Below are 24,848 nucleotides of genomic sequence, written 5' to 3'. Positions count from 1 at the left end.
AGCATATCTGTTACTTAATTTAATATTCATAATAACCCACTAAGATAGTTACTATTATTCTAATTTTTTTCAGTGAGCATACTGAGGCAGGTTTAGTTACATGCCCAAAGTCACAGAGCTAAAAACTGTCAGAGCAGAAGAACAGAACAATAAGAATTCACTATGTAAAAAGGAAAAACTCATGAACTTTGAAATTTAATTAGACATAATAAAGGGCTGGTTCCATTAACCTCTAAGTCTCCCTCAGCTTTTCATTTTTCATAGATCAAACATAAAATTTCTCAAATACAGCTGATCCAGATTATGTACAATTTCTTATTCAATTTTATTTTTCCATACTTTCATCATTATTTTTGCAGTGGTTTTATTTTTACTTTGTTCTTTATAATCAAAAGTATTACAGACAACGGGCAAAGCAGATTTTATAGGCTAGCCTGGAAATATAATCAGATTTCTAAAAGCCAATTTACAAATGCATATTTGAAATACTACTTCCTTGTGAATTGAGAATGTCTGAATAGATAGATAGACGTGTGTCAATTAGTACCTGCTGGGCACTGGGCAGGGTACTAAAGTGTACAAAGTATACGAAGATGAAGTCCCTGATTTCAGATGCTACTACAAAGCTACAGTCATCAAAACAGTATGGTACTGGCATAAAAACAGATATATGCATATCATTGAACAGATAGGAACCCCTGAAATAAACTCACATATTGATGTCAACTAATCTATTACAAAGGAGGCAAGAATATACAATGGAGAAAAAGTCTCTTCAGTAAGTGCTGCTGGGAAAACTGGACTATTATAAGTAAAACAATGAAATTAGGAGTTCCCTCGTGACTCAGCAGGTTAAGGACTCAGCGCTGTCCCTGCTGTAGCTTGAGTTATTGCTGTGGCCCGTGTTCAATCCCTGGCCAAGGAACTTGCGCATGTTGTGGGCATGCCCCCCCGCCAAAAAAAAGGGAACTAAAAAGAATGAAATTAGAATATTCTGCAATACCATATACAAAAATAAACTCAGATTAAAGACCTAAATGTAAGACTGGATACTATAAAACTATAAAACTTCCAGAGGAAAACATAAGCAGAATACTCTTTGCCGTACTTCGCAGCAATATTTTTTTGGATCTGTCTCCTAGAGTAAAGGAAATAAAAACAAAAATAAATAAATGGTAAATAATTAAACTTAAAAGCTTTTGCACAGCACAAAACAAAAAGTCAGCCTACAGAGTGGGAGCAAATACTTGCAAATGATACTAATGGCAAGGGATTGATTTTCAAAATATACAAATAGGTCATATGACTCAATATAAAAAAATTTTAAAAATGGGCAGAAGACCTAAAAAGACATTTCCCCAAAGAAAATATATAAATGGCCAACAAGCACATGAAAAACTACTCAGTATTGCTAATTATTAGAGAACTGTAATCAAAACTATGAGGTATCCCCTTACACCAGTTAGAATGGCTATTACCATTAAAGTCTAGAAATTAAAAGGTTACAAATAAATGCTGTAGAGGATACGGAGAAAAAGGAATCCTTCTACACTGTTGGTGGAAATGTAAATTTGTGCAGCCATTCTACAGAAAAGTACAGAAATTTCTTAAACAAGTAAAAACAGAGTTACCCATGATCCAGCAATCTCACTCCTGGGCACATATCTGGAGAAAGCTCTAATTCAAAAAGCTACACGAACCTCAATATTTCAAAGCAACACTATTTACAATAGCCAAGACATGGAAGCAACCTAAATGCCATTGACAGAGGAATCAATACAGAAGATGTGATACATATATACAATGGAATATTACTCAGCCAAAAAAGAATGAAATAGTGCCATTTGCAGCAACATGGACAGATATACAGATTATTCTATGAAGTAAATTAAGTCAAACAGAGAAAGACAAATATCACATAATACCACTTATATGTGGAATCTAAAAAAAATGATACAAATAAACTTATTTACAAAACAAAAATGGACTCAGTCTTTGAAAACAAACTTATGGTTACCAAATGGGAAAGGTAGAGGAGAGGGATAACTTAGGAGTTTGGGATTATTATATATGCAATACTATATATAAAACAGGTAATCAACAAGGACCTACTGTATAGGACAAGGAACTCCAAACAACGTTCTGTAATAACCTACATGGTTAAAGAATCTGAAAACGAATGTATATATGTATAACTGAATCATTTTTCTGTACACCTGAAACTAACACAACACTGTAAATCAACTATGCTACAATATAAAATAATTAAAAGAAAAAAAAGAACCTATATGCCAAAGTTTATAGGAGCTCTATTATAAGTCACCATAAAAATGTAAATAATCTAAATGACCCAATGGTGAATGGATGAATAAAATATGTTATGTTAATACTACACAGCAATAAAAATGAACAAATTATTGATACATCCAATAATAAGGATAAATTTCAAATGTATTATGTTAAGAGAGAGAAACTGGACTCAAAATGCTATGTACTATATCATTCCATTTATATGACATCCTGGAAAATGCAAACCCAGAGGGGTGGAAAACAGATCCGTGGTTTCCAGGGTTGAAGTATGACATGGGCGGGGTATTCATTTAGGATGATGGAAAACTTCTATAACTCTACTGCACTGGTGGTTACACAATTCTCTGCATGTGTCAAAACTGATAGAAATGTATACCCAAAATTAAAGTTTACTGTACGTAAATTTTAAAATAAAAGAAAAAATAATTAAATCTTGGGGGGATATACACATGTATGTGTGCATGTGTATACGTATATATATATATTATATAATTATATACAATAGTGTATAATTATATAATTTATAAAATATTCCATTGTATAAGAATGAAGTAATGTCATTTGCAGCAATGCAGTTGGACCTAGAGGTTATCACATTAAGTGGAGTCAGAGAAAGACAAATACCATATGATATCACATAAATGTGGAATCTAAAAAACATGATACAAGTGAATTTATTTATAAAACAGAAAGTGGCCACAGACATAGAAAACAGACTTATGGTTACCAAGGGGAATAGTGGGGACAGGGATGGGGAGATAATTTAGGAATTTAGGATTAACATATACACACTACTATATATAAAATAAGTAAACAACAAGCACCTACTGTATAGCACAGAAAACTACATTCAATATCTTATAATAACCTATAATGGAAAAGAATCTGAAAAAGAATACATAACCAAATATATAACCAAATCATTTTGCTGTACACTTGAAACTAACACAGCATTGTAAGTTAACTACACTTCAATTTTAAAAAAGAAACAAATGAAATTAAGAAAAAAACCCTCAAAGGCAGCATATCTGCTTAATTCATCTCTGTACACTTCACGGCTTGGTTTTAAATCAAGCTAATGACAACAACAGAATTGCAAAGAATGAGCTGGTACTATTATAAAATATCTGTGTGGACCCATTACAACTACTAATAAGAACAATGTTCACCATCTATTACAGGCTTTCTAGGTGCTGAGAAATATTTTACATAAATTATCTCATTTTAACTGTCACTTATACACCATGAGGTAGATGTTTTTAAACCCATTTCACAGATGAATAAACTGATTGAGAGATTTACATAACTGTTGTAAAGTCACACAAGTAGTAAGCAGCAGAATTAATCCGGAACTTAAGCTGTCCCCATAGCCATGATCTTACCCCATTACTGCACAGCCATTCTTAAGGAAAGTCAAAAGATCTATACATTCCAAATTTATACACTGAGATTGGCTCTCAGACTCACAAATTCTGAATTTACACACAGAGATCAAACTTTATACTCAATACTGGGTATCTCAAGAAAGGATTTTATAGTAAACTGAATGCAATCTTTTTCAAAAGCTGAGCCATATACCATATAGCCAGAAATATTATCAGAATTCTAGAATTTAAATATTTGTCTTCAAAATTCCAGGGACACTATAAGTGAGTGAGCATAATTTTCTTGAATCTCAATCAGTTCTTGAAAAGGAGTCATAATGACAGGGCTAAAGTGTGATTATTTAGATACACTCTAAGGTATATACTCTTTAAGAAAAGAGATAATTATGGCTATAGCTCATTCCTGAAATTGTGACTCCATTATCACCAAAATTCTTCAAAAGTGGTGATTCCATTTAACTCAGTAAATGTCAGTCCAACTGAAGGTTCCATCTGCTTAATCTGTTTAAATTTTGACACTTACTTGAATTTATGTTTTTTTCCTTCTGTTCAGTTTTAAGTTCAGCATATTCAAAAGCCATGTCACATCAGTAAAAAGGTCCTGTCTTATAAGTCACTGATTGTCCCACTAGCCATGTCTATCAGAATCCTGCAATGCCCCAAAATTGTTAATCTGAGGACATAATTTATTAAATCTTTCTACTCTACTCAATTTCTTCTAAATATCACAATAAAAGGAGAGGATGAAAGGGTCACGTGTGAAGGAAAAAAGAGCGAGTCTTGTTTCCCTCACCTTGGATTGTTTTACAAAGTTCAGAGTAAAAGTTCCTCTTGCCAATAAGTTCTTAAATGCAAGGTAATGAGGTATTTGTGAACAACAAAAATGGCACTGTCTGTGAATCTGTAACTGTTTCATAATAAAAAGTTACTAGGAGGTCACCTTTCCCTAGGAGGAGAGTAGATATGCCACTCCTCGTGATTTGATAACTTCTTCAGTCCAAGAATCACTAACACTAAGTGGAAAAAAATTAAATAACAACCGAGAGAACCCCTCAATTCATTTTCATCTGCTTACTCTCACTACCCTCAGAGCATTATCCTCATTAGTGATGCAATGAGACAAATGGATGTTGTTTCTGGAAAAGCCCAGGATTTTCAGCACAGTAAAACACTGGTTTAACTATCATTTTCTGTTTTCTGGCACTTCAATACATCTGCAGTAGAGAGTTATTAGTGTTCATTAGGACATTTAGAAAATGTAAGATCTTCAAATGCTTTCTGAATGGCCAGAGAAATATTATATTGAACAGGGTCTCAATGCTGAAGTATGTTTTAATTCAAACATTTTTTGTGATGAGAATTTTCTTACATATTGAAATTTTTTGAAATACCAGCATGGACACTATTATGCCATCCTAAATCTAATAACTTGATTTTTCCTGTATTTTCTTTCTCTTTCTCTCTCTCCCTATACACACTCACACTTTTTTTGTTGTGAACGATTTGAAAGTTGCAGAAACCTTGATGTTAGTTGAGATGTATTTTAATGTATTCTAATTCTAGAAATTTTAGTTATCTATATACAAAGAACATGCTATTTATCCATATATAAAATATATGCTAATTTTAAATATTTTGTCATAATTACATGTTAATTTCCCACAAGGATATTTTATTAGCCAAAATACTCAACTCTCTGAACATGACAATTTACGTTTATTGTCAACATTAACTCTGTCCTTTTACCTGACAGCTAATGGAACATAGATTTCTCCACAGCAGTGGATGCTTTAGTCTGTCTTCCTATGGATAAATTAGAGTCGTTGCCTATCACTCAGACATATGAGTGCTTAATGTATTGCCAGTGATAATCAGGGTGTTTAATGGGGGGAAAACATCCCTCCTTGCTAATATAAACTAAATCCTTCCTAAAATATTAACCTATAAGAAAGGAATATTATACTGTCACAAAATAGAATTGGGGTAAACTGTTTTGAAAAGGCATTTAAACAGATCCTGGGAAAGAGGATTAACTTGTTGAAGAGATAGGAAACATTCTTGGACTTGAAAACGTTTTTAGGAGTTCCCGTTATGGCGCGGTGGTTAACGAATCCGACTAGAAACCATGAGGTTTCGGGTTCAATCCCTGGCCTTGCTCAGTGGGTTACTTGCATTGCCGTAAGCTGTGGTGTAGGCTGGCAGCTATAGCTCTGATTTGACCCCTAGCCTGGGAACCTCCATATGCAGCGGGAGCGGTCCTAGAAAAAGTAAAAATAAAAAAAAAGCCAAAAAAAAATATATATATAAATGAATAAAAATGTTTTTATGTGAATCTAATCTCTCATAAAATAGATGGGTTTTCTTATGCTTATTACTTTCTTAAATGTGATAAAACTTTTACTCAACTTCAGATAGATTATTGAAGGGAATATTTTGAAATTCACCTTAGAGTTCTTCTCTTACAGATCATATTATGGGTGGAACTGTGTTCCTCTCAAAAGCTATGTTGAAGTCCTAAAGCCCCAGTACTTAAAGATGTGACCTTACTGAGAATGACTGGTTTTTGTAAATATAAGCAGTTAATTTAAGGTGCGGTCACAATGGAGTAGGGTGGGCCTCTAATCCAACAGGGTATCCTTATAAAAAAAGGAAAATTTGAACACAGACATGCAACAAGGGAAGATGATATGAAGACATGCAGGAAGAAGACTGCCATGTGACAAAGAAGACAGATCAGAGCGATGCAATGACAAGTCAAGGGAACACTGTAAACCAAGTCAAGGAATCAAGCATTGCTGATGGTTACCAGAAGCTAGGACAGTGGCAACAAATTCTCCCTCAGTGCCCTCAGAAGGAATCAACCCTGCTGTCCCCTTAATTTCAGGTTTCTAGCCTTTAAAACTGTAATAAAATAAACGTTAACTGTTTTAAGCCATCCAGGTTATTACACCAGCCCTAGGAAATTCTCAGAGATAGCTGGCAGATCATAGGTAGATACAGACAGAATACAGATAATTCTTCAGATCTTTGAGGTTCAGGTCTTGTCATAAAATGAGGATCCAAGGACCTATCCAGGGAGGTGGTTTAGTGATCTCAAGGTTATCTGAGACACACAAAATTGTCACTTTTATAGTTCGAAAATGGCATAATAGATGCAATTTTATGTAGGTCAATCTAATAAATAGATTATATAAATCATTCAAGTATTCTAAAGCTCCTTTTCTCCCTCAAGAAAAGATCTTTTTCTGAATTGGCTAGAAAAATACTTCATTTTCCCTGCATCACTTTTTCTCCATAAATAGATTCTTTGGCTTCATTCACTTCATTTGGATGAGGAAGTTCTGTCTTCATGACCTACATGGAATTAAATGCTGGAGGCAATTGCTCTTTGAGGTTTTGCCTATATTTCCTCTCGTTTACACATTTCTGGGCATGGCTGATTCTAGGAGACAATGCTGGGAATTCCATCTAATTCATGCTCAAAACTGAGGTTTCTCTGGGGCTTTTCTCTCATTCTATTTGGTACAACATTAACTGTGTTTGACAACATCTGCCTTACAGCATTGTTCTGCAGCTCCATCTGACACTTGGTTCCTATCCATGTTTTCTTCCTGCCTGTCTTCTGAGGAAGATGTTTTCACCACAGAGGTGTAGAGGACATGCAGGGCAAATCAGAGCTTTACTATCCCAAAGAATAAGAGCCATGAACCTACCAGATGTCTTCACTTATTTCTTATTCCATTTCATCCAAAGATTTTTGACATAAACCATTACTTTCTAAACCAGCCCTTTGTTCTTGGGGATTCTGAGCATTCACAAGTCATTTCTGAATACTTATTTTTCTAGATGTTTATATAGCTAGTGCCTTTCAAAGTTCCTCAGCTATGAAAATAAAATAACCACACACAAGTTTTACTATTTTTTTAACCAGCAAGAAAGGAAACAACCAAGTCCAAAAACATCTCTTGAGTGACTACTGCTAAAGTATGCCAATATATCTGCATAAAAAGTAGACACTTAACAAAAGATTCTTCTACATCCTGGAGTAGCTTAAATCATTGCCTACACCGAAAAGGAAATCCAGAATAAAGAGTTTATTAAGAGCAACTGCCATTTATATTATTACCCTCTTCAATTAAACTGTTCTAGTTAGCTGAATGCCCTTAAATTCTAACAGTGTTTCAAAATGTCAATCTATTTCTACTTGACTGAAAATCTTGTGCCATTATTCTCTTCTTCTTACATGAGAGTCTAAAATTTCCCTGTGCCAGACAATATATAAACAGCTGGTGGTATTAAGCTGCCTTTAGAAAAAAATCCCTTTGACTCAAAGAGGTATTATTTGACTTCAAAAGTAATGATACTTCTCTCCTCAGAATATGTTACAGCTAGGTTTTTCACAAACTTAGCTGTATATATTTCAGAAATATATACATATTTATATACATTTATATTTATATATATGAAATATACGTATATAAAAATCACATATAAATATATATGAAATATATGTATTTCATATATTTATTCACATAAAATTTAAGAAAGGAAGAATTTGCTCTAAAAGAATATGTTATTATTTTGTGGTTTTCTAAGGAGGAAACATCTAAAAACAGAAAGTTTAAGTAGAGAATTACAATGACAAATACTTTTTAGGGATCAGGGAGTATTAAAATGCCACTATACATTGTATTTTGAACTCTCACCATAGGATTTCTTACTTATTGGTGATGAGCCTAAGTAACTTTTGCCTCCTCAGCTCACCTACAAGTATAGGGCAAAAAAGAAGCAATCCGAAAATAAAATCCTTTCTTCTCATTCAAATACAAACTTCTTAGATGAGCAGACTCAGTCCCAGATACATTAGCATTTGTCCGGTTGTACGTTACTGACACAAACCCACCATGTGAAAATCAACTTAGAAGCTGATGACTTCCTTAACAAATGCATCTATTTGTGTTTCATTTAGGTATTTTTAAATAGCAAGCTTTTCTAGTACATTAAACTGTGATTAGACATTACATATATGTACATAAATGTCTGAAAACATGATTTGTATACAAACCAAAGTCTACCTGCCAGCTCTAAATGTTTTTCCATTCCATACTTCTCTTCCCCACAACCATATCTAATTTGAGATCCAGTTGTTTTCAAAGAATCTCACAATTTCCATCAGAAAATAACCCACTGGGCTCCACTCTCATAATCGCAATTCAAATGAGTTAGCTGCACATAGCAGCTGCCTGGCCCTTTTGTCCTTTGAATCAGGGCTCCTGGCTTCTCCAGGTCACAAATCCCTTAGAGATGCTATTATACAATGAAATAAACTTACTGTTTTCTTTAACACTTTGAGAGCATAAGGCTTCTGGGTCCCCTTCTGTTTGCATCTGTACACAATGGATGTAGCACCCCTTGAGGGGGAAAAAAAAACAAAAAGAAAATGTTATGCTTTGGACAAGAAATCAAGAGGAAAGCTTGAAAATAAGTATCTCTTGCAGTTACCCTCATAACTGACAAGTGTTTATAAGTTCTACTATAAGACTGGCCCAAGTCTTGAGAGGATTTTTTTTCTGAAAACTGAAGAGAGTGTGCTCAGAAAAGTTCTAGGTTTTCCAGTCTACTCTTTTCCTCCTGGCCCATCCCTAAATAAGTAACATGCCTAAGCCTGCTGTATTTGTTCATATCTGGAATAAACCAGTTCCTCAGGTAAACGCAACTTTTGGAGGACCTCTACTCAATTCCAAAGACTGTGAGCTTTTCTAAAGATATGTGACTGGAGTAAAAAAAAAAAAAAAAAAAAACAAGGAGTTCCTGTCGTGGCGCAGTGGTTAACGAATCCGACTAGGAACCATGACGTTGCGGGTTCGGTCCCTGCCCTTGCTCAGTGGGTTAACGATCCTGCGTTGCCGTGAGCTGTGGTGTAGGTTGCAGACGCGGCTCGGATCCCGCATTGCTGTGGCTCTGGCGTAGGCCGGTGGCTACAGCTCCGATTCAACCCCTAGCCTGGGAACCTCCATATGCTGCAGGAGCGGCCCAAGAAATAGCAACAACAACAACAACAACAACAACAAGACAAAACAAAACAAATCAAAACAAAAAAAACCAAGATCTTATGGTTTCAGGGAGAAGGTTTAAGTTCAGTACTAGACCGTATGAGTCAAGAGAGTCTTCATTACTTGGCAAAGGTGCTGGGGACACTTGAGAATTTATACCACCTCAGTTGGTGCCCTGACATCCTCCCAGAGCCAATATTAGCCCCATAGAGATACTGATTCCTTCATCTTGATGAAGGAATGTGCCTGAACAAAAATGACTGTTAAATGTTCAGGAGAAAACACTATAAAATGGTTAAAGACAAACAGAGAAGAAAGTAGATTTTATCCCTCTATAAAAACCCTGGAGAGGTACAGAACGTTTTTCATCTGTAAAGGAGAACGGTAAGAAGAGACACAATAACTACCTTTATATATGTGATATATGTGTGAGGTTACTAAAAAGAGAACATTAAAAGTAGGACAGTATGGTCCTGATGCTCCCTCTCCAGTCATAAAAGCAAGAGAATGAGACAGAGACAAAAAGAGACCAAGCAGGCTTAAGTACAACCTTAGAAAGAGAACTTCAGATAAGTCTTAAAATAAGATCAGTTGAAGTAAATCTGTCAGACTTTGAAGATTAGGCCAAAGGATCCCTTATGGTATATTTAGTCCAATGGTACTGAAATTCTAAGTAAGAACAAAATAATTATAAAAATCAGACACATTCCTAGCTACCCATGCACAACAATTTTTTTTTTGGTCTTTTTTTTTTTTTGCCATTTCTTGGGCCGCTTCCACGGCATACGGAGGTTCCCAGGCTAGGGGTCGAATCGGAGCTGTAGCCACCAGCCTACGCCAGAGCCACAGCAATGCAGGATCAGAGCCGTGTCTGCAACCAACACCACAGCTCACAGCAATGCCAGATCCCCAACCCACTGGGCAAGGCCAGGGATCGAACCCGCAACCTCATGGTTCCTAGTCGCATTTGTTAACCACTGTGCCACGACGGGAACTCCATGCACAACGAATTTTTAACAGAGCCTAGAAGAGTTAGGAACTGGTGGTATAAATGTTAATAGGTAAGAAAAATTTCAACGCTTTTTTTTTTTAAACTTTGGTAAGATATAACATTGTACACAAAGAAATAAAAAGTTGTAATGGAATAAATGGAGGTAAATATAAAATACTACTTTCTTCACCTTTAATTAAAAGATATCTATGTCAAGCAAAAAAATTAGCAAGCAACTGTACTTATAAGAATGTAAAATGTATGACAGCAATAGCACAAAGAATGGGGAAAGAAATTGAGAAAACACTGTTAAATTCTTATATTACATGTTAATTAGTGTGATATTATTTAAAAGTAAACTGATTAATTAAAGATGTATATTGCATTACCTAGGGCAATGAATAAAATAATTTTTAAATGAAAATTTCAATAATGAAGCTAAAATGGAACAATCGAAAATGAAATGCTGGGGGAAAAACAATGTAAGAGGTTAAAAAATAAAACAACAATGTGGATTTTAATTCAATCATACTAAAAATTGCATTAAATGTAAATTTTATAAATATATCAATTTTAAATAAAGATAAGATTATATTGCAAAATGAAGACCACACTATATAACATGTACAATAAATGCATTTTAAATATAAAGGTGTAAATAGGATAAAAATAAAATGCTAGAAGGGCAATATTATGCAAACACGAATCAAAAGAAAGCAAGAACAGCTGTATTAACATCATGTCAGCCAGACTTCAGAACAAGGATAAAGACGGTCACTACTTAATTATTAAGGGTCAATTTCCCAAAATGACATAACAAATATACATGTATATGTACCTAACAACAGGGCTTCAAAATATATACATGAAAATAGAAACAAAAATAAACAAATGGGACCTAATTAAACTTAAAAGTTTTTCCACAGCAAAGGAAACCATAAACAAAACAAAAAGACAACCCACAGAATGGAAGAAAATATTTGCAAATGAAGCAACTGACAAGAGCTTAAACTTCAAAATATCCAAACAACTCACGCCGCTCAACATCAAAAAACCAAACAACCCAATCAAAAAATGGGCAGAAGATCTAAATAGACATTTCTCCAAAGAAGACACGCAGTTTTCTTCAAAAAACACATGAAAAGATGTTCGACATCACTAATTATTAGAGAAATGCAAATCAAAACTACAATGAGGTAGCACCTCATGCCAGTCAGAATGGCCATCATCAAAAAAGTCTACAAACAATAAATGCTGGAGAGGTGAGGAGAAAAGAGAACCTCCTACACTGTTGGGAATGTAAATTGGTACAACCACTGCAGAAAACAGTATGGAGTTCCTCAAAAAATCTAAAAATAGAACTACCATGTGACCCAGCAATCCCACTCCTGGACATATATCTGGACAAAACTATAATTCAAAAAGATACATGCACTGCTATGTTCACTGCAGCACTATTTGCAATAGCCAAGACATGGAAGGAACTTAAATGTCTGTCAACAGAGGAAAGGATAAAGAAGATGTGGTACATACATATGATGGAAAATTAGCCATCAAAAAAAGAATGAAATAATGCCATTTGCAGCAATTTGGATGGACCTAGAGATCATCATACTAAGTGAAGTACGTCAGACAGAGAAAGACAAATATCATACGATATCACTTATCTGAGGAATTTAAAAAAGGACACAAATGAATCTATTTGCCTAACAGAAACAGACTCATAGACTTTGAAAACAAACTTATGGTTATGAAAAGGGACAAGGGGGGTGAGAAATGGATTGGGGGTTTGGGATTGGCATATGCACACTGTGGTATATGGAATGTTTGGCCAATGCAGAACTGCTATTTAGCATAGGAAACTCTACTCAATATTCTGTGATAACTATATGGGAAAAGAATTTGAAGAAGAATGGATGTGTGTACCCTTATAGCTGAATCGCTTTGCTGTACAGCATAAATTATCACAATATTGTAAATCAACTACACTTCAATAAAACTTAAAAAAATTTAAAAAATTCAAAAAAATACATGAAGCAAAAACTGATAAAACTCAAAGGAGAAATAGACAAATCCGCAAATGTAGTTGGAGACATAAACTTACCTTCTCAGCAATTAATAGAGAAAGTAGACAAATTATCATCAAGGATGCAGAAGACAGAACAATTTAACAACTAAATTAAGCTAAATTACATTTAGAGAATACTACACAGAAACAACAGAATACACATACTCTTTAAAGTTAGAAGATTCATATACTGATTTCCTGACTTAATACAAGCTACAGTAATCAAGAAAGTGGTTTTGAAGAAAGAAAAAACATGTAGACAAGTGGAATGGAAAAAAGAATACAGAGATAGGGCAACACATACACAGCTAACTGGTTTCTGATAAAGAGAAATAAGCAAATCGATGGAGAAAGGACAGTCTTTCTAAATATAAATAGCGTGGATACACATGAGCAAAAAACAAAAGCAAAAATAAAAAGTCTTTACCCAAATTCACACTCTACCAAAAAATTATTCAAAATGCAACACAGATATAAATTAAGACCTAGAATTCTAAAACTTAAAAAAAAATTGTGACCTTCAGCAAGGCAGTGATTTCTTACACACAAAACCAAAAGCACAATAATTTAGAGAATACACAGGTAAACTGGACTTCATTTAAAATAAGAATGGCTGCTTTTTGAAGGGCACAGACAGAAAAATTTTAAATTACCTATCTCATAAATGACTTGTATCTAGAATTAGAAACAAACTCAAAGCCCAATAACAAGGAATTATTTTATTTTATTTATTTTATTTATTTTTCGCCTTGCCCACAGCATGTGGAAATTCCTGGACTAGGGATCTAACTGAGCCACAACAGTGACAATGCCAAATCCTTAACTAATAGGCCACAGGGGTACTCCAGCAGTACATTTTATTTTATTTTTATTTTTATTTTTTGTCTTTTTGCTATTTCTTGGGCCGCTCCCGCGGCATATGGAGGTTCCCAGGCTAGGGGTTGAATCCGAGCTGTAGCCACCGGCCTACACCAGAACCACAGCAACGCAGGATCCGAGCCGCGTCTGCAACCTACACCACAGCTCACGGCAACGCCGGATCGTCAACCCACTGAGCAAGGGCAGGGACCGAACCCGCAACCTCATGGTTCCTAGTTGGATTCGTTAACCACTGCGCCACGACGGGAACTCCTCCAGCAATACATTTTAAAGATGGGCTCAAATTTGAACATATACTTCACCAAAGAAAATACATAGATGGCAAAAATCACAAAGAAAGATTAGTCATCATTAGTCATTAGGGAAATGCAAATTAAAACCACAATGCAATACAACTACAAACTAATTGGAATGCCTGAAAAAAGATAGACAAAGATAGTACTATATTCCTTTGCTTTTTTGTTAAAGAATATGTTTTAAATGACTATAAATGAAGAGTGAAGCTTTTTTTTTTCCAATTGATTAACTCCATGAATACAAAATCCTTCCTTTTTATATCTTAGGAAGTTTTATGGTGATTCTCTACTTACTCAATTTATTTTGAAATGTGGATACAACACTATTACAAAAAGTTTTTTATGCATTAAAAATTTACTGCTAATATGCAAAATATTTTTATTTTCATATAAACATACTGAAAATGTGGTTTCTTTCTAAAATAATGTTTACACACATTAAATGATTTAATTGTCTAATTTCAGCAGAGTGTAGATTCAATTACTGAAATGTTATTTTCATATAAGTTTGGGCTGTTCTATTCATTTAATCTTTCCATTCTTTGAAAAGCTATTTCTAAAGTTGTAACTATGTGAGGCGATGGTTGTAATAACTAATCATATGGAGGCATAAATTTTATAATATATATTTATCTTAAATCATTACCTTGTATACTTTAAACTTACACAATGTTATATGTCAATTATATCTCAAATCTGTAATGTATGTGCATTATACACACATGCACCACTGCCACTGTAAAGCTGTCAAGAAGCACTTGATGTTACTACTTGGCACTATGAGCCAAACTTACAGATGTGGTGGAAAAGCTCCAGATATAATATTTATTTGCCTGAAGACATGTCAAGCAAAATCGCTTACTACCACATTTTGGACTACTTAGTACAGAAAAGGGAGCTTTTTATCCTATGCTTCACCTTTACATGCTCCTCATTCCCAGTGCTTAAGGAACAACACCTAAAAATGTTTTTCATCTCTCTTATAACAGAGTTTTTCCTCTATTCTTTTTTTCATAATCTTACCTTTTTACTCCTAAAGAGACGGGTTTCATTTAATTTTTCCCTTAAAAAAAATCAAAGTGTATTGACATAACTGTCTAACCACCAGCTGAGAGACAGATAGATATTCAAATACATTCAATGAGCCAGACAGAGGTTACATCTGATTCGAAATACAACAGGAATTCCGAAGTCTGGATTGACATCAGTGTTTCAGAGCATTAGGATGACCACACAATGTTAAGACAATTTATAATCACTGGCATTCTCCCATTAAGAGAGGCTATAAATCAGAGACTGGCTTTCTGGGGGAGGACCTAGCAGGACATTTGTGACTATTTGTGTTGAAGCAATAGAGCTTGGCTTCTTTTGGCACCAAACCTAAAACTTGCTTTTTGGAAATGCGAGACAACTTGATATACGGAATCTCTTAATATACAAGTCTGGAAAAAGTTGACTACTCTGTTCCTTGGCCCCAACCATATCTCTATAATGACATGCTTCATAGGCATGTAAAACTGTCTTTTCTAAGCGTATTAGGCCTCATTAAAGATTTTAATTTTTCTTAAGTGGGAGGAATCTTGAAATGGAATGAAGGAGTCATCTTTTTCTGATGCTGATGGTGCTTGGTTAAAGAATATAACTTTGTGAAATAGTAATCATTTCTAAATATTTTAATGAATTTATTTCTTGTTTTTGCATTTGATTTTTAAATTTTTTACTTCCAAGGTGTGTATGTGTTTGCAGGAAAGATCTTCCTCATGCTCCTGTGAAAAGGTAAGAACTGTCAATCAGATGATGAAAACCTATGTGCAACACTGCATAGCATGGTTTTTCTTCCACATGATTGACCTGCTATTATTTAACACATCTATTCTTTTCATTGATTTTTTTTTATTAAATGAATTATTAAAGAAGACTCCTCATAACCTCAAAATTGATTCTTCTTGGAGGAGAAAGGAGAGACACATTCAGGAACAAGAGCCTGAAAAGTCAAAATCTCTGAGTGTGTAATGTCACCATACATCTTGCTTCATTCCAGTGACAATTTTTCAGTGTTTCCTTCTCCATCACGGTCAGCTGCAAATCCTCAATGCTCTTTACTACTTAGGTGTTTCAAGATGTTCTTTGATCACCAAAGATTAAACAAACAAACAAACAAAATCTAAATCTTACACCAACAAAGAATGGAAGAAAAAATTACTGAAATGATTTAATTACTGATTTGACATTTTCAACCAACAACTTGAAGAATGGCTAACCTTTAGAATTCAGAAAGTTGTTATTAGACCTGGAGTTTTTCCAAGTCAGTTAAATTTTATAGTCCAAAAGTAAATCTCAAAAGTATCACATTGAGGAATGATACTAAATCTCAGATCTCAAGAATTGCTCAAGGTCCAAAGTTCTAACAAGTTTGTGTTCAGAGTCTGTCCACATCTGCACTCTCCCTTCTCAGGTTCATTTACTTGCTAAATCCTGCAGGGACCAAGGGCAAGCACTCCATTTCAGTATCAAGGTTACATCATGTTCTCTCCTCAGGGACTTACAGTGACTCTTGCAGCTGTTTCTCTGACAGATTCTCACTTGTTTTTTGCCCAATGTCAGCTTTGTCTATATCCACTGTATTTATGTCTAATTCCTTCCTTAGGACCCACATACATTGACCTATACTACCTTCCTTAGGACCTACATACATTGCCAAATGCTTAACTCTTCAACCCTGGTCATAAACTCAGATAATGAACCATCACGTTTCCTACTTAGGGTGCCTCTGGTTTTTTCACAACCTTGCTTGTCTGGTTAACAATTTCCTTCAGCAGTTGCCTGACAGCACCTAGTTGTGACTTTGTTCCTAGTGCCTGAATCTCTAAAAGGACTGGCTGAAATATGACCCCTTTTATTTAAAAAATTTAATAAAACTCCTATTCTAAGATAACCTAAGAACTTAAGAAGCTTTAAAATCCAAATGCTGAAGTTCAGCTACCACAAAGTAAATAAAAAAGAGCTTCAAATTATCAGGTTGCCTTAAGTGTTCATTCTCAATCACAAAGTGACACAACAGTAAAAACTACAGATATAAAAGGTGTTAATAGTCTTGTCAGTCCTTTCCTTTCTCGATTCAAACTACTTAATGCCTCCTATGTTAGCCATTCAACTTCTTGTGGAGATTTTATTTTTCTTATCTCTTTGAATGTGTGTGTTCACATGCATGCAGCACACACAGAACTGAACTTCCAATCAATCGTTTAATGCCACAATACATTATGAAGACAGATGTAATGTATTCTTCTTTTATCACATCTATCCTTCATTGCCAGTCCCATTTTCTCCTATTCCATACCATTTACTAAAATATATTTAATACATATCCATCTAATCCAACTTTTACATTTTCACTTATGCTTATTAACATCAAATGCATTTCTTTAATAATTAAAAACTATTATGAGATACTACCTCACATGAGTCAAAATGGCCCTCATTAACAAGTCAACAAATAAATGCTGGAGAGGGTGTGGAGAAAAGGGTATCCTCCCTCATTATTGGTGGGAATGTAAATTGGTACAACCACTGTGGAGAACAGTATGGAGGTACCTCAGAAAACTAAATATAAAACTACCACATGACTCAGCAATCCCACTCTTGGGCATATATCCGGACAAAACTTTCATTGAAAAAGATACATGAACCCTGGGAGTTCCCTTTGTGGCTCAGTGGTTAATGAACCTGACTAGGATCCACGAGGATGTGGATTCGATCCCTGGCCTTGCTCAGTGGTTAAGGATCCAGTGTTACCATGAGCTGTAGTAGGTCACAGATGTGGCTCAGATCCTGTGGCTGTGGCAGAGGCCAGTAGCTATAGCTCCTATTCAACCCCTAGCCTGGGAACTTCTACATGCCGAGGGTGTGACCTTAAAAAGCAAAAACAAAACAAAACAAAACAAAACAAAGCAAAATACCCATATGTCCATTGCAGCACTATTCACAATAGCCAAGGCATGAAAACAACCTAAATGTCCATTGACCGATGAGTGGATTAAGAAGATATGGTACATATACACAATGGAATAAACTCAGCCTAAAAAAACAAAATAATGCCATTTGTAGCAACATGGATGGAACTAAAGATTCACTTAGTATAAGTGAAGTAAGTCAGAAAGAGAAAGACAAATACCGTATGATGTATCACTTATATCTGGAATCTAATATAGGGCACAAATGAACTTTTCCACAGAAAAGAAACTCATGACTTGGAAAACAGACTTGTGGTTGCCAAGGTGGGGTAGGGTGGGATGGACTGGGAATTTGGGGTTAATAAATGCAAATTATTACATTCGGAGTGGATAAGCAATGAGATTCTGCTGTATAGCACAGGGAACTATATCCAATTACTTGTGATGGGACATGATGAAGGATAATGTGAGGAAAAGAATATATATATATATGTATATATACACATACACACACACACACACACATGTATGACTGGGTCACTTTGCTATACAGTAGAAATGGATAGAACACTGTAAATCAACTGTAACGGAAAAAATAAAAATCATATAAATTAAAAAATATATCATATACAGTATGTACTATTGTTTTTGTACACTATAATAAATTTTACTGATTTTACTGAGAGACAATTAACATATTATATTGTGTAAGTTTAAAGTGTACACTGATGTTGATCTGATACAAGTACATACAGTGAAATGACTATCACAGTTGTGTTAGCTAACACTTCCATCATCACCTCACATAATTATCATTTTTACGGTAAGAACATTCAATATCTACTCTCTCTACAGCAAAATTTGGCACAACATTATAAATCAACTATACGTTAATAAATAAAATTATAAAAAGGATCTGCTTTCTTAGCAACTTGCAAGTATATGGTACAGTATTTATTGTTAACTGTAATCACCATGCTGTGCATTAAATCTCCAGAACTTACTGACCTCGTTAACTGGAAGTTTATAACCTCTGACGACAATCTCCCTATAACCCCTATCCCCCGACCTCTGACAACCACCGTTCTACTCTCTATTTCTACAGGTTTGGCTTTTTCATATTTCACATAAAATTGCTATCATAGTATTTGTCTTCCTCGGCCTGACTTATTTCACTTAGCATAACTCCCTCAAGGTCCATTCATGTTGTCACAAACAATAGGCTGTCCTTTTCCATTGCTGAATTTTATATATATCATATATTATAAAGAAGATGTGATACATATATCTTTTGACAGACATTTAGCTTGTTTCCATACCTTGTATATTGTGAATAATGCTACATTGAACATGGGAGTGAAGATATTTCTTTGGTATCCTGGTTTTGTTTCTTTTGATATATACACAAAAGTGGGACTGCCGGATAATACAGTCCTATTTTTAACTTTTAGAGGAACCCTGATACTGGTTCCTATAAGGACTACATCAATTTACATCCCTATCAACATAAGGGTTTCCTTTTCTCCATACCCTTGCCAGCATATCTCTTATCTTCTTGATGATAGCCATTCTAACAGGTGTGAGGTGATATCTCACTGAGATTTTGATTTCCATTTCCCAGATGGTTAGCAATGTTAAGCTTAGAAGTTAAATGTTCCTATTGGTCATCTGGACGCCTCCTTTGGAAAAATGTCTATTCAGTTCCTCTGTGCACTTTTTAATCATGTGTTTTGCCTTCTGATTGCAGTATTTAGTTCATTTGCATTTAATATTATTAGTGATAAAGTTGGGTTTAAATCATCCACATTTCTATTTCTTTTTTATTCGTTTCATCTGTTCTTTGTTCCTTTGTTCCCACTATCTTTAAGTATTTTAGTGTGTCAGTATTCTATTTTATCACCTCTCTTGGCCTCTAAGGTATATCTCATGGTTCTATTTTGCTACTGGTTGTTCTAAGGATCACAGTATATATCCTTAGCTTATCACAGTCTGCTCGTAGCTAATACTATAAAATATAAGAACCTCAAAACAGGGAGTTCCCTGATAGTCTAGTGGTTAGTAATGGTGTTTTCACTGCTTCAGCCTGGGTTCAATTCCTGTTCTGGGAAATGAAACCCCACATCAAGGCACCGAATATCACAGCAAACAAACAAACAAACTACCCTCTCCCCCAAAAAACTACATATACACAAAAACAAAGAACCTCAAAATGTAATTCCATTAACCATCTTTCCTTCTTTGTCTATTCTTTGGTTATTATTTTCATGTATTTTAATTCTGCAGTGATTTTATTTTGCTTCAAATGACTAGTTTTTTTTTTTTTTTGCTATTTCTTTGGGCCACTCCCGCGGCATATGGAGGTTCCCAGGCTAGGGGTCGAATCGGAGCTGTAGCCGCCAGCCTACGCCAGAGCCACAGCAACGCGGGATCTGAGCTGCATCTGCAACCTACACCACAGCTCACAGCAACGCCGGATCGTCAACCCACTGAGCAAGGGCAGGGACCGAACCCGCAACCTCATGGTTCCTAGTCGGATTCGTTAACCACTGCGCCACGACGGGAACTCCCCAAATGACTAGTTTTTAAAAGATATTAAGGAAAGACTGAAAAAGTCCTTTATATTACCTATATTCTTTTATTTACAATCTGAATTTCTATCTGGTATTATTTCCCTTCAGCCCAAAGAACTTCCTTTAGCATTTCCTGCAGTTCATGTGCACTGATAATAGATTTGCCCAGTGTTCATTTATTTTAAAATGTCTTTATTTTACTCTAATTTTTGAGAGACATTTTTTACTAGATATAGAATTCTGCAGTGCTAAGATTTTTTTCTTCAGAACTTGAAAGCTGTTGTTCCACTATCTTCTGACTGCCATTTTTTTCTGATGAGGTTATTAGCCATAATCTATATCATTGTTCCATGTATATATCTTCTTTGGTTGCTTTAAGGATTTTCCCCTTTACCTTTGGTTTCTGGCTTTGGCCTATCTGTCTAGGTTTGGTTTTCTGTTGATTTATTTATTTTTTACAATGATTTTTATTTCTTCCATTAAGTTGATTTACAGTGTTTCATCAGTTTCTACTGTACAGCAAAGTGACCCAGTCATATATGTACATATATATATATATATATACATATATATTCTTTTTCTCACATTATCCTCCATCATGTTCCATCACAGGTGACTAGATATAGTTCCCTGTGCTATATTATTACACCTGCTGCTCACTGATTTTTTTTTTGTCTTTTTTGCCTTTTCTAGGGCCACTCTACGGCATATGGAGGTACCAGGCTAGGGGTCGAATTGGAGCTGTAGCCACTGGCCTACACCAGAGCCACAGCAACGCGGGATCCGAGCCGTGTCTGCAACCTACACCACAGCTCATGACAACGCCGGATCTTTAACCCATTGAGCAGGGGTAGGGATCGGACCCGCAACCTCATGGTTCCTAGTTGGATTTGTTAACCACTGAGCCATGACGGGAACTCTTCATTGAGCTCTTTGAATCTGCAATGTTCTTAACAACATTTGAAAAGCAGTTGCCTGTTATTTCTTTAAACATTTGTTCCCCTCCTAATTCTTTTTTTTAATTTATTTTTTATTACTCAAATGAATTTATCACATCTGTAGTTGTATAATGATCATAACAATCCAATTTCACAGGATTTCCATCCCACAGCCCAAGCACATTCCCCCACCCCCCAAACTGTCTCCTCCAGAGACCATAAGTTTTTCAATGTCTGTGAGTCAGCATCTGTTCTGCAAAGAAGTTCAGTCTGTCCTTTTTTCAAATTCCACATGTCAGTGAAAGCATTTGATGTTGGTGTCTCATTGTATGGCTGACTTCACTTAGCATGATAGTTTCTGGGTCCATCCATGTTGCAAAAAATGCTGGTAGTTTGCTCCTTTTAATGGCTGAGTAATATTCCATTGTGTATATGTACCACCTCTTCTTGATCCACTCTTCTGTCAATGGACATTTAGGTTGTTTCCATGTCTTGGCTATTGCAAATAGTGCTGCAATGAACACTGGAGTACATGTGTCTTTGCGAGTCATGGTTTTCTCTGGATAGATGCCCAGGAGTGGGATTGCTGGATCAAATGGTAGTTCTATGCTTAGTTTTCTGAGGAATCTCCATACTGTTTTCCACAGTGGTGCACCAATTTACAATCCCACCAACAGTGTACTAGGGTTCCTTTTTCTCCACACCCTCTCCAGCACTTATTGTTTGTAGACTTTTGGATGATGGCCATTCTGGCTGGTGTAAGGTGGTACCTCAGAGTGGTTTTGATTTGCATTTCTCTAATAATGAGTGATGTTGAACATCTTTTCATGTGTTTTTTGGCCATCTGTATGTCTTCTTTGGAGAACTGTCTGTTTAGATCTTCCGCCCATTTTTTTATGGGTTTTTTTGTTTTTTTGGTATGGAGCTGCAGAAAGTGTTATCAGTTTTGGAGATGAATCCCTTGTCAGTCGATTCACTTGCAAAGATTTTTTTCCCATTCTGTGGGTTGTCTTTTCATTTTGTTTAGGGTTTCCTTTGCTGTGCAGAAACTTTGAAGTTTGAGTAGGTCCCATTTGTTTATTTTGGTTTTTGTTGTCAATACTCTGAGAGGTGGCTCTGAGAAGATGTTGCTGTCGTTTATGTCAGAGAGTGTTTGGCCTATGTTTTCCTCTAGGAGTTTGATAGTGTCTAGTTTTATATCTAGGTCTTTAATCCATTTGGAGTTTATTTTTGTGTATGGTGTTAGGGAGTGTTCTCATTTCATTCTTTTCCATATGGCTGTCCAGTTTTCCCAGCACCACTTATTGAACAAGCTGTCCTTTCTCCATTGTATATTCTTGCCTCCTTTGTCATAGATGAGTTGGCTGTAGGTGTGTAGGTTTAATTCTGGGCTTTCTATTCTGTTCCACTGATCTATATTTCTGTCTTTGTGCCAGTACCATGCGGTTTTGATGATTGTTGCTTTGTAGCATAGTCTGAAGTCTGGAAGCGTGATTCCTCCAGCTCCATTTTTCTTTTTCAGGATGTCTTTGGCTATTCTGGGTCTGTTGTACTTCCAAACAAAGTTTAATATATTTTGTTCGAGTTCTGTGAAAAATGTCCTTGGTAATTTGATAGGGATTGCATTGCATCTGTAGATTGCCTTGGGTAGTATAGTCATTTTGATAATATTAACTCTTCCAATCCATGAGCATAGTATATCTTTTCATCTATTTGTGTCATCTTTGATTTCTTTCATCAGTGGCTTGTAGTTTTCAGAGTATAGTTCTTTTATCTCTTTAGGTAGGTTTATACATAAGTATTTTATTCTTTTGGATGCGATGGTAAACGGGATTGCTTCCCTAAGTTCCTTTTCTGCTCTTTCATTGTTAGTATATAGAAATGCTGTCGATTTCTGTGTATTGATTTTGTATCCTGCAACTTTGCCAAATTCATTGATGAGCTCTAACAGTTTTCTGGTAGAGTCTTTAGGATTCTCTAGGTATAGTATCATATCATCTGCAAATAGTGATAGTTTTACTTCTTCCTTTCCAATTTGGATTCCTTTTATTTCTTTTACTTCTCTGACTGCCATGGCTAGGACTTCCAGAACTACGTTGAAGAGTAGTGGCGAGAGCGGACATCCTTGTCTTGTTCCTGATCTCAGTGGGAATTCTTTCAGCTTTTCACCATTGAGAATGATGTTCGCTGTGGTCCCCTCCTAATTCTTTCTCTCCTCTCCCTCTGGGCACATATTACTAGTATAGTGGACCTCTTGATATTTTCCCACAAGTGACTAAGTCTCTGCTCCTTTACCAATTATTTTTCTCTCTAATCTTCAAGTCAGATAATTTCTATGGATTGTCTTCATGTTCACTAAGTCTTTCTTCTGCAGCTTCCAATCTACTTCAAGCCTATGAATTTTTAATTTCATGTAATGTAATTTCAATTCTAAAATTTCTAGGAGTTCCCATGGTGGCTCAGTGGTTAACAAATCTGACTAGGAACCATGAGGTTGCAGGTTTGATCTCTGGCCTTGCTCAGTGGGTTAAGGATCTGGCATTGCTGTGAGCTGTGGTGTAGGTTGCAGGTGTGGCTTGGATCCTGCATTGCTGTGGCTCTGGCATAGGCCAGAGGCTACAGCTCCTAGCCTGGGAACCTCCATATGCCACGGGAGCGGACCTAGAAAAGGCAAAAAGACAATAAATAAATAAAATAAAATTTCTGTTAGGCTCTTTTTTACAGTTTGTACTTCTGTGCAAAAACCCAAATAAATCTGTTCTTGCAACAAATAAAATCAAACTTGATAGGATCTTCCCCTTGACAACCACAAGTCTGTTTTTTGTATCTGCTAGTCTGTTTCAGTTTTGTAGATTAGTTTCATTTGTGCCATAGTTTAGAATCCACAAATAATTGATATCATATGGTATCTGTCTTTCTATTTATGACTTACTTCACTTAGTATGAGAATCTCTAGTTGCATCCATGTTGCTACAAATGGCACTATTTTGTTCTTTTTTATGGTTGAGCAGTATTCCACTTATATATGTACCACATCTTCCTTAACCATGCATCTACTGATGGGCATTTAGGTTGTTTCCATGTCTTGGCTATTGTGCATGTTGCTACAATGAACACAGAGGTGCATGCACCTTTTTAACTTATAGTTTTTTTTTTCATATCTAGTATGACTTTTATTTATTTATTTTTTACTTTTTTTTGTTACTCAAATGAATTTATCACAACTGTAGTTGTATAATAATCATAACAATCTGATTTCACAGCATTTCCATCCCACAGTCCAAGCTGACTTATAGTTTTATCTGGATATATGTCCAGGAGTAGGATTGCTGGATCATGTGGTAATTCTATATTTTGTTTTCTGAGGAACCTCCATACTGTTTTCCATAGTGGTTGTATCAACTT

At 35.5% G+C, this 24,848-nt stretch overlaps 1 protein-coding gene across 1 annotated transcript in view; it reads right to left on the bottom strand.

Moving 5' to 3' along the window:
- Window positions 1-24,848, bottom strand: part of CAMK4 (calcium/calmodulin dependent protein kinase IV) — a 224,195-nt gene that overhangs the window by 102,469 nt on the left and 96,878 nt on the right. Inside the window, exon 2 of the mRNA XM_047778407.1 lies at window positions 9,028-9,106. Coding sequence (XP_047634363.1) covers window positions 9,028-9,106 — 79 coding nt within the window. The remainder of the gene's footprint in view (window positions 1-9,027; window positions 9,107-24,848) is intronic.

Source organism: Phacochoerus africanus, chromosome 4 (assembly GCF_016906955.1).
Source record: "Phacochoerus africanus isolate WHEZ1 chromosome 4, ROS_Pafr_v1, whole genome shotgun sequence".
Taxonomy (NCBI): domain Eukaryota; kingdom Metazoa; phylum Chordata; class Mammalia; order Artiodactyla; family Suidae; genus Phacochoerus; species Phacochoerus africanus.
Note: the sequence above shows the minus strand (reverse complement) of the source record. Positions and strands in the feature narration are given on the sequence as shown.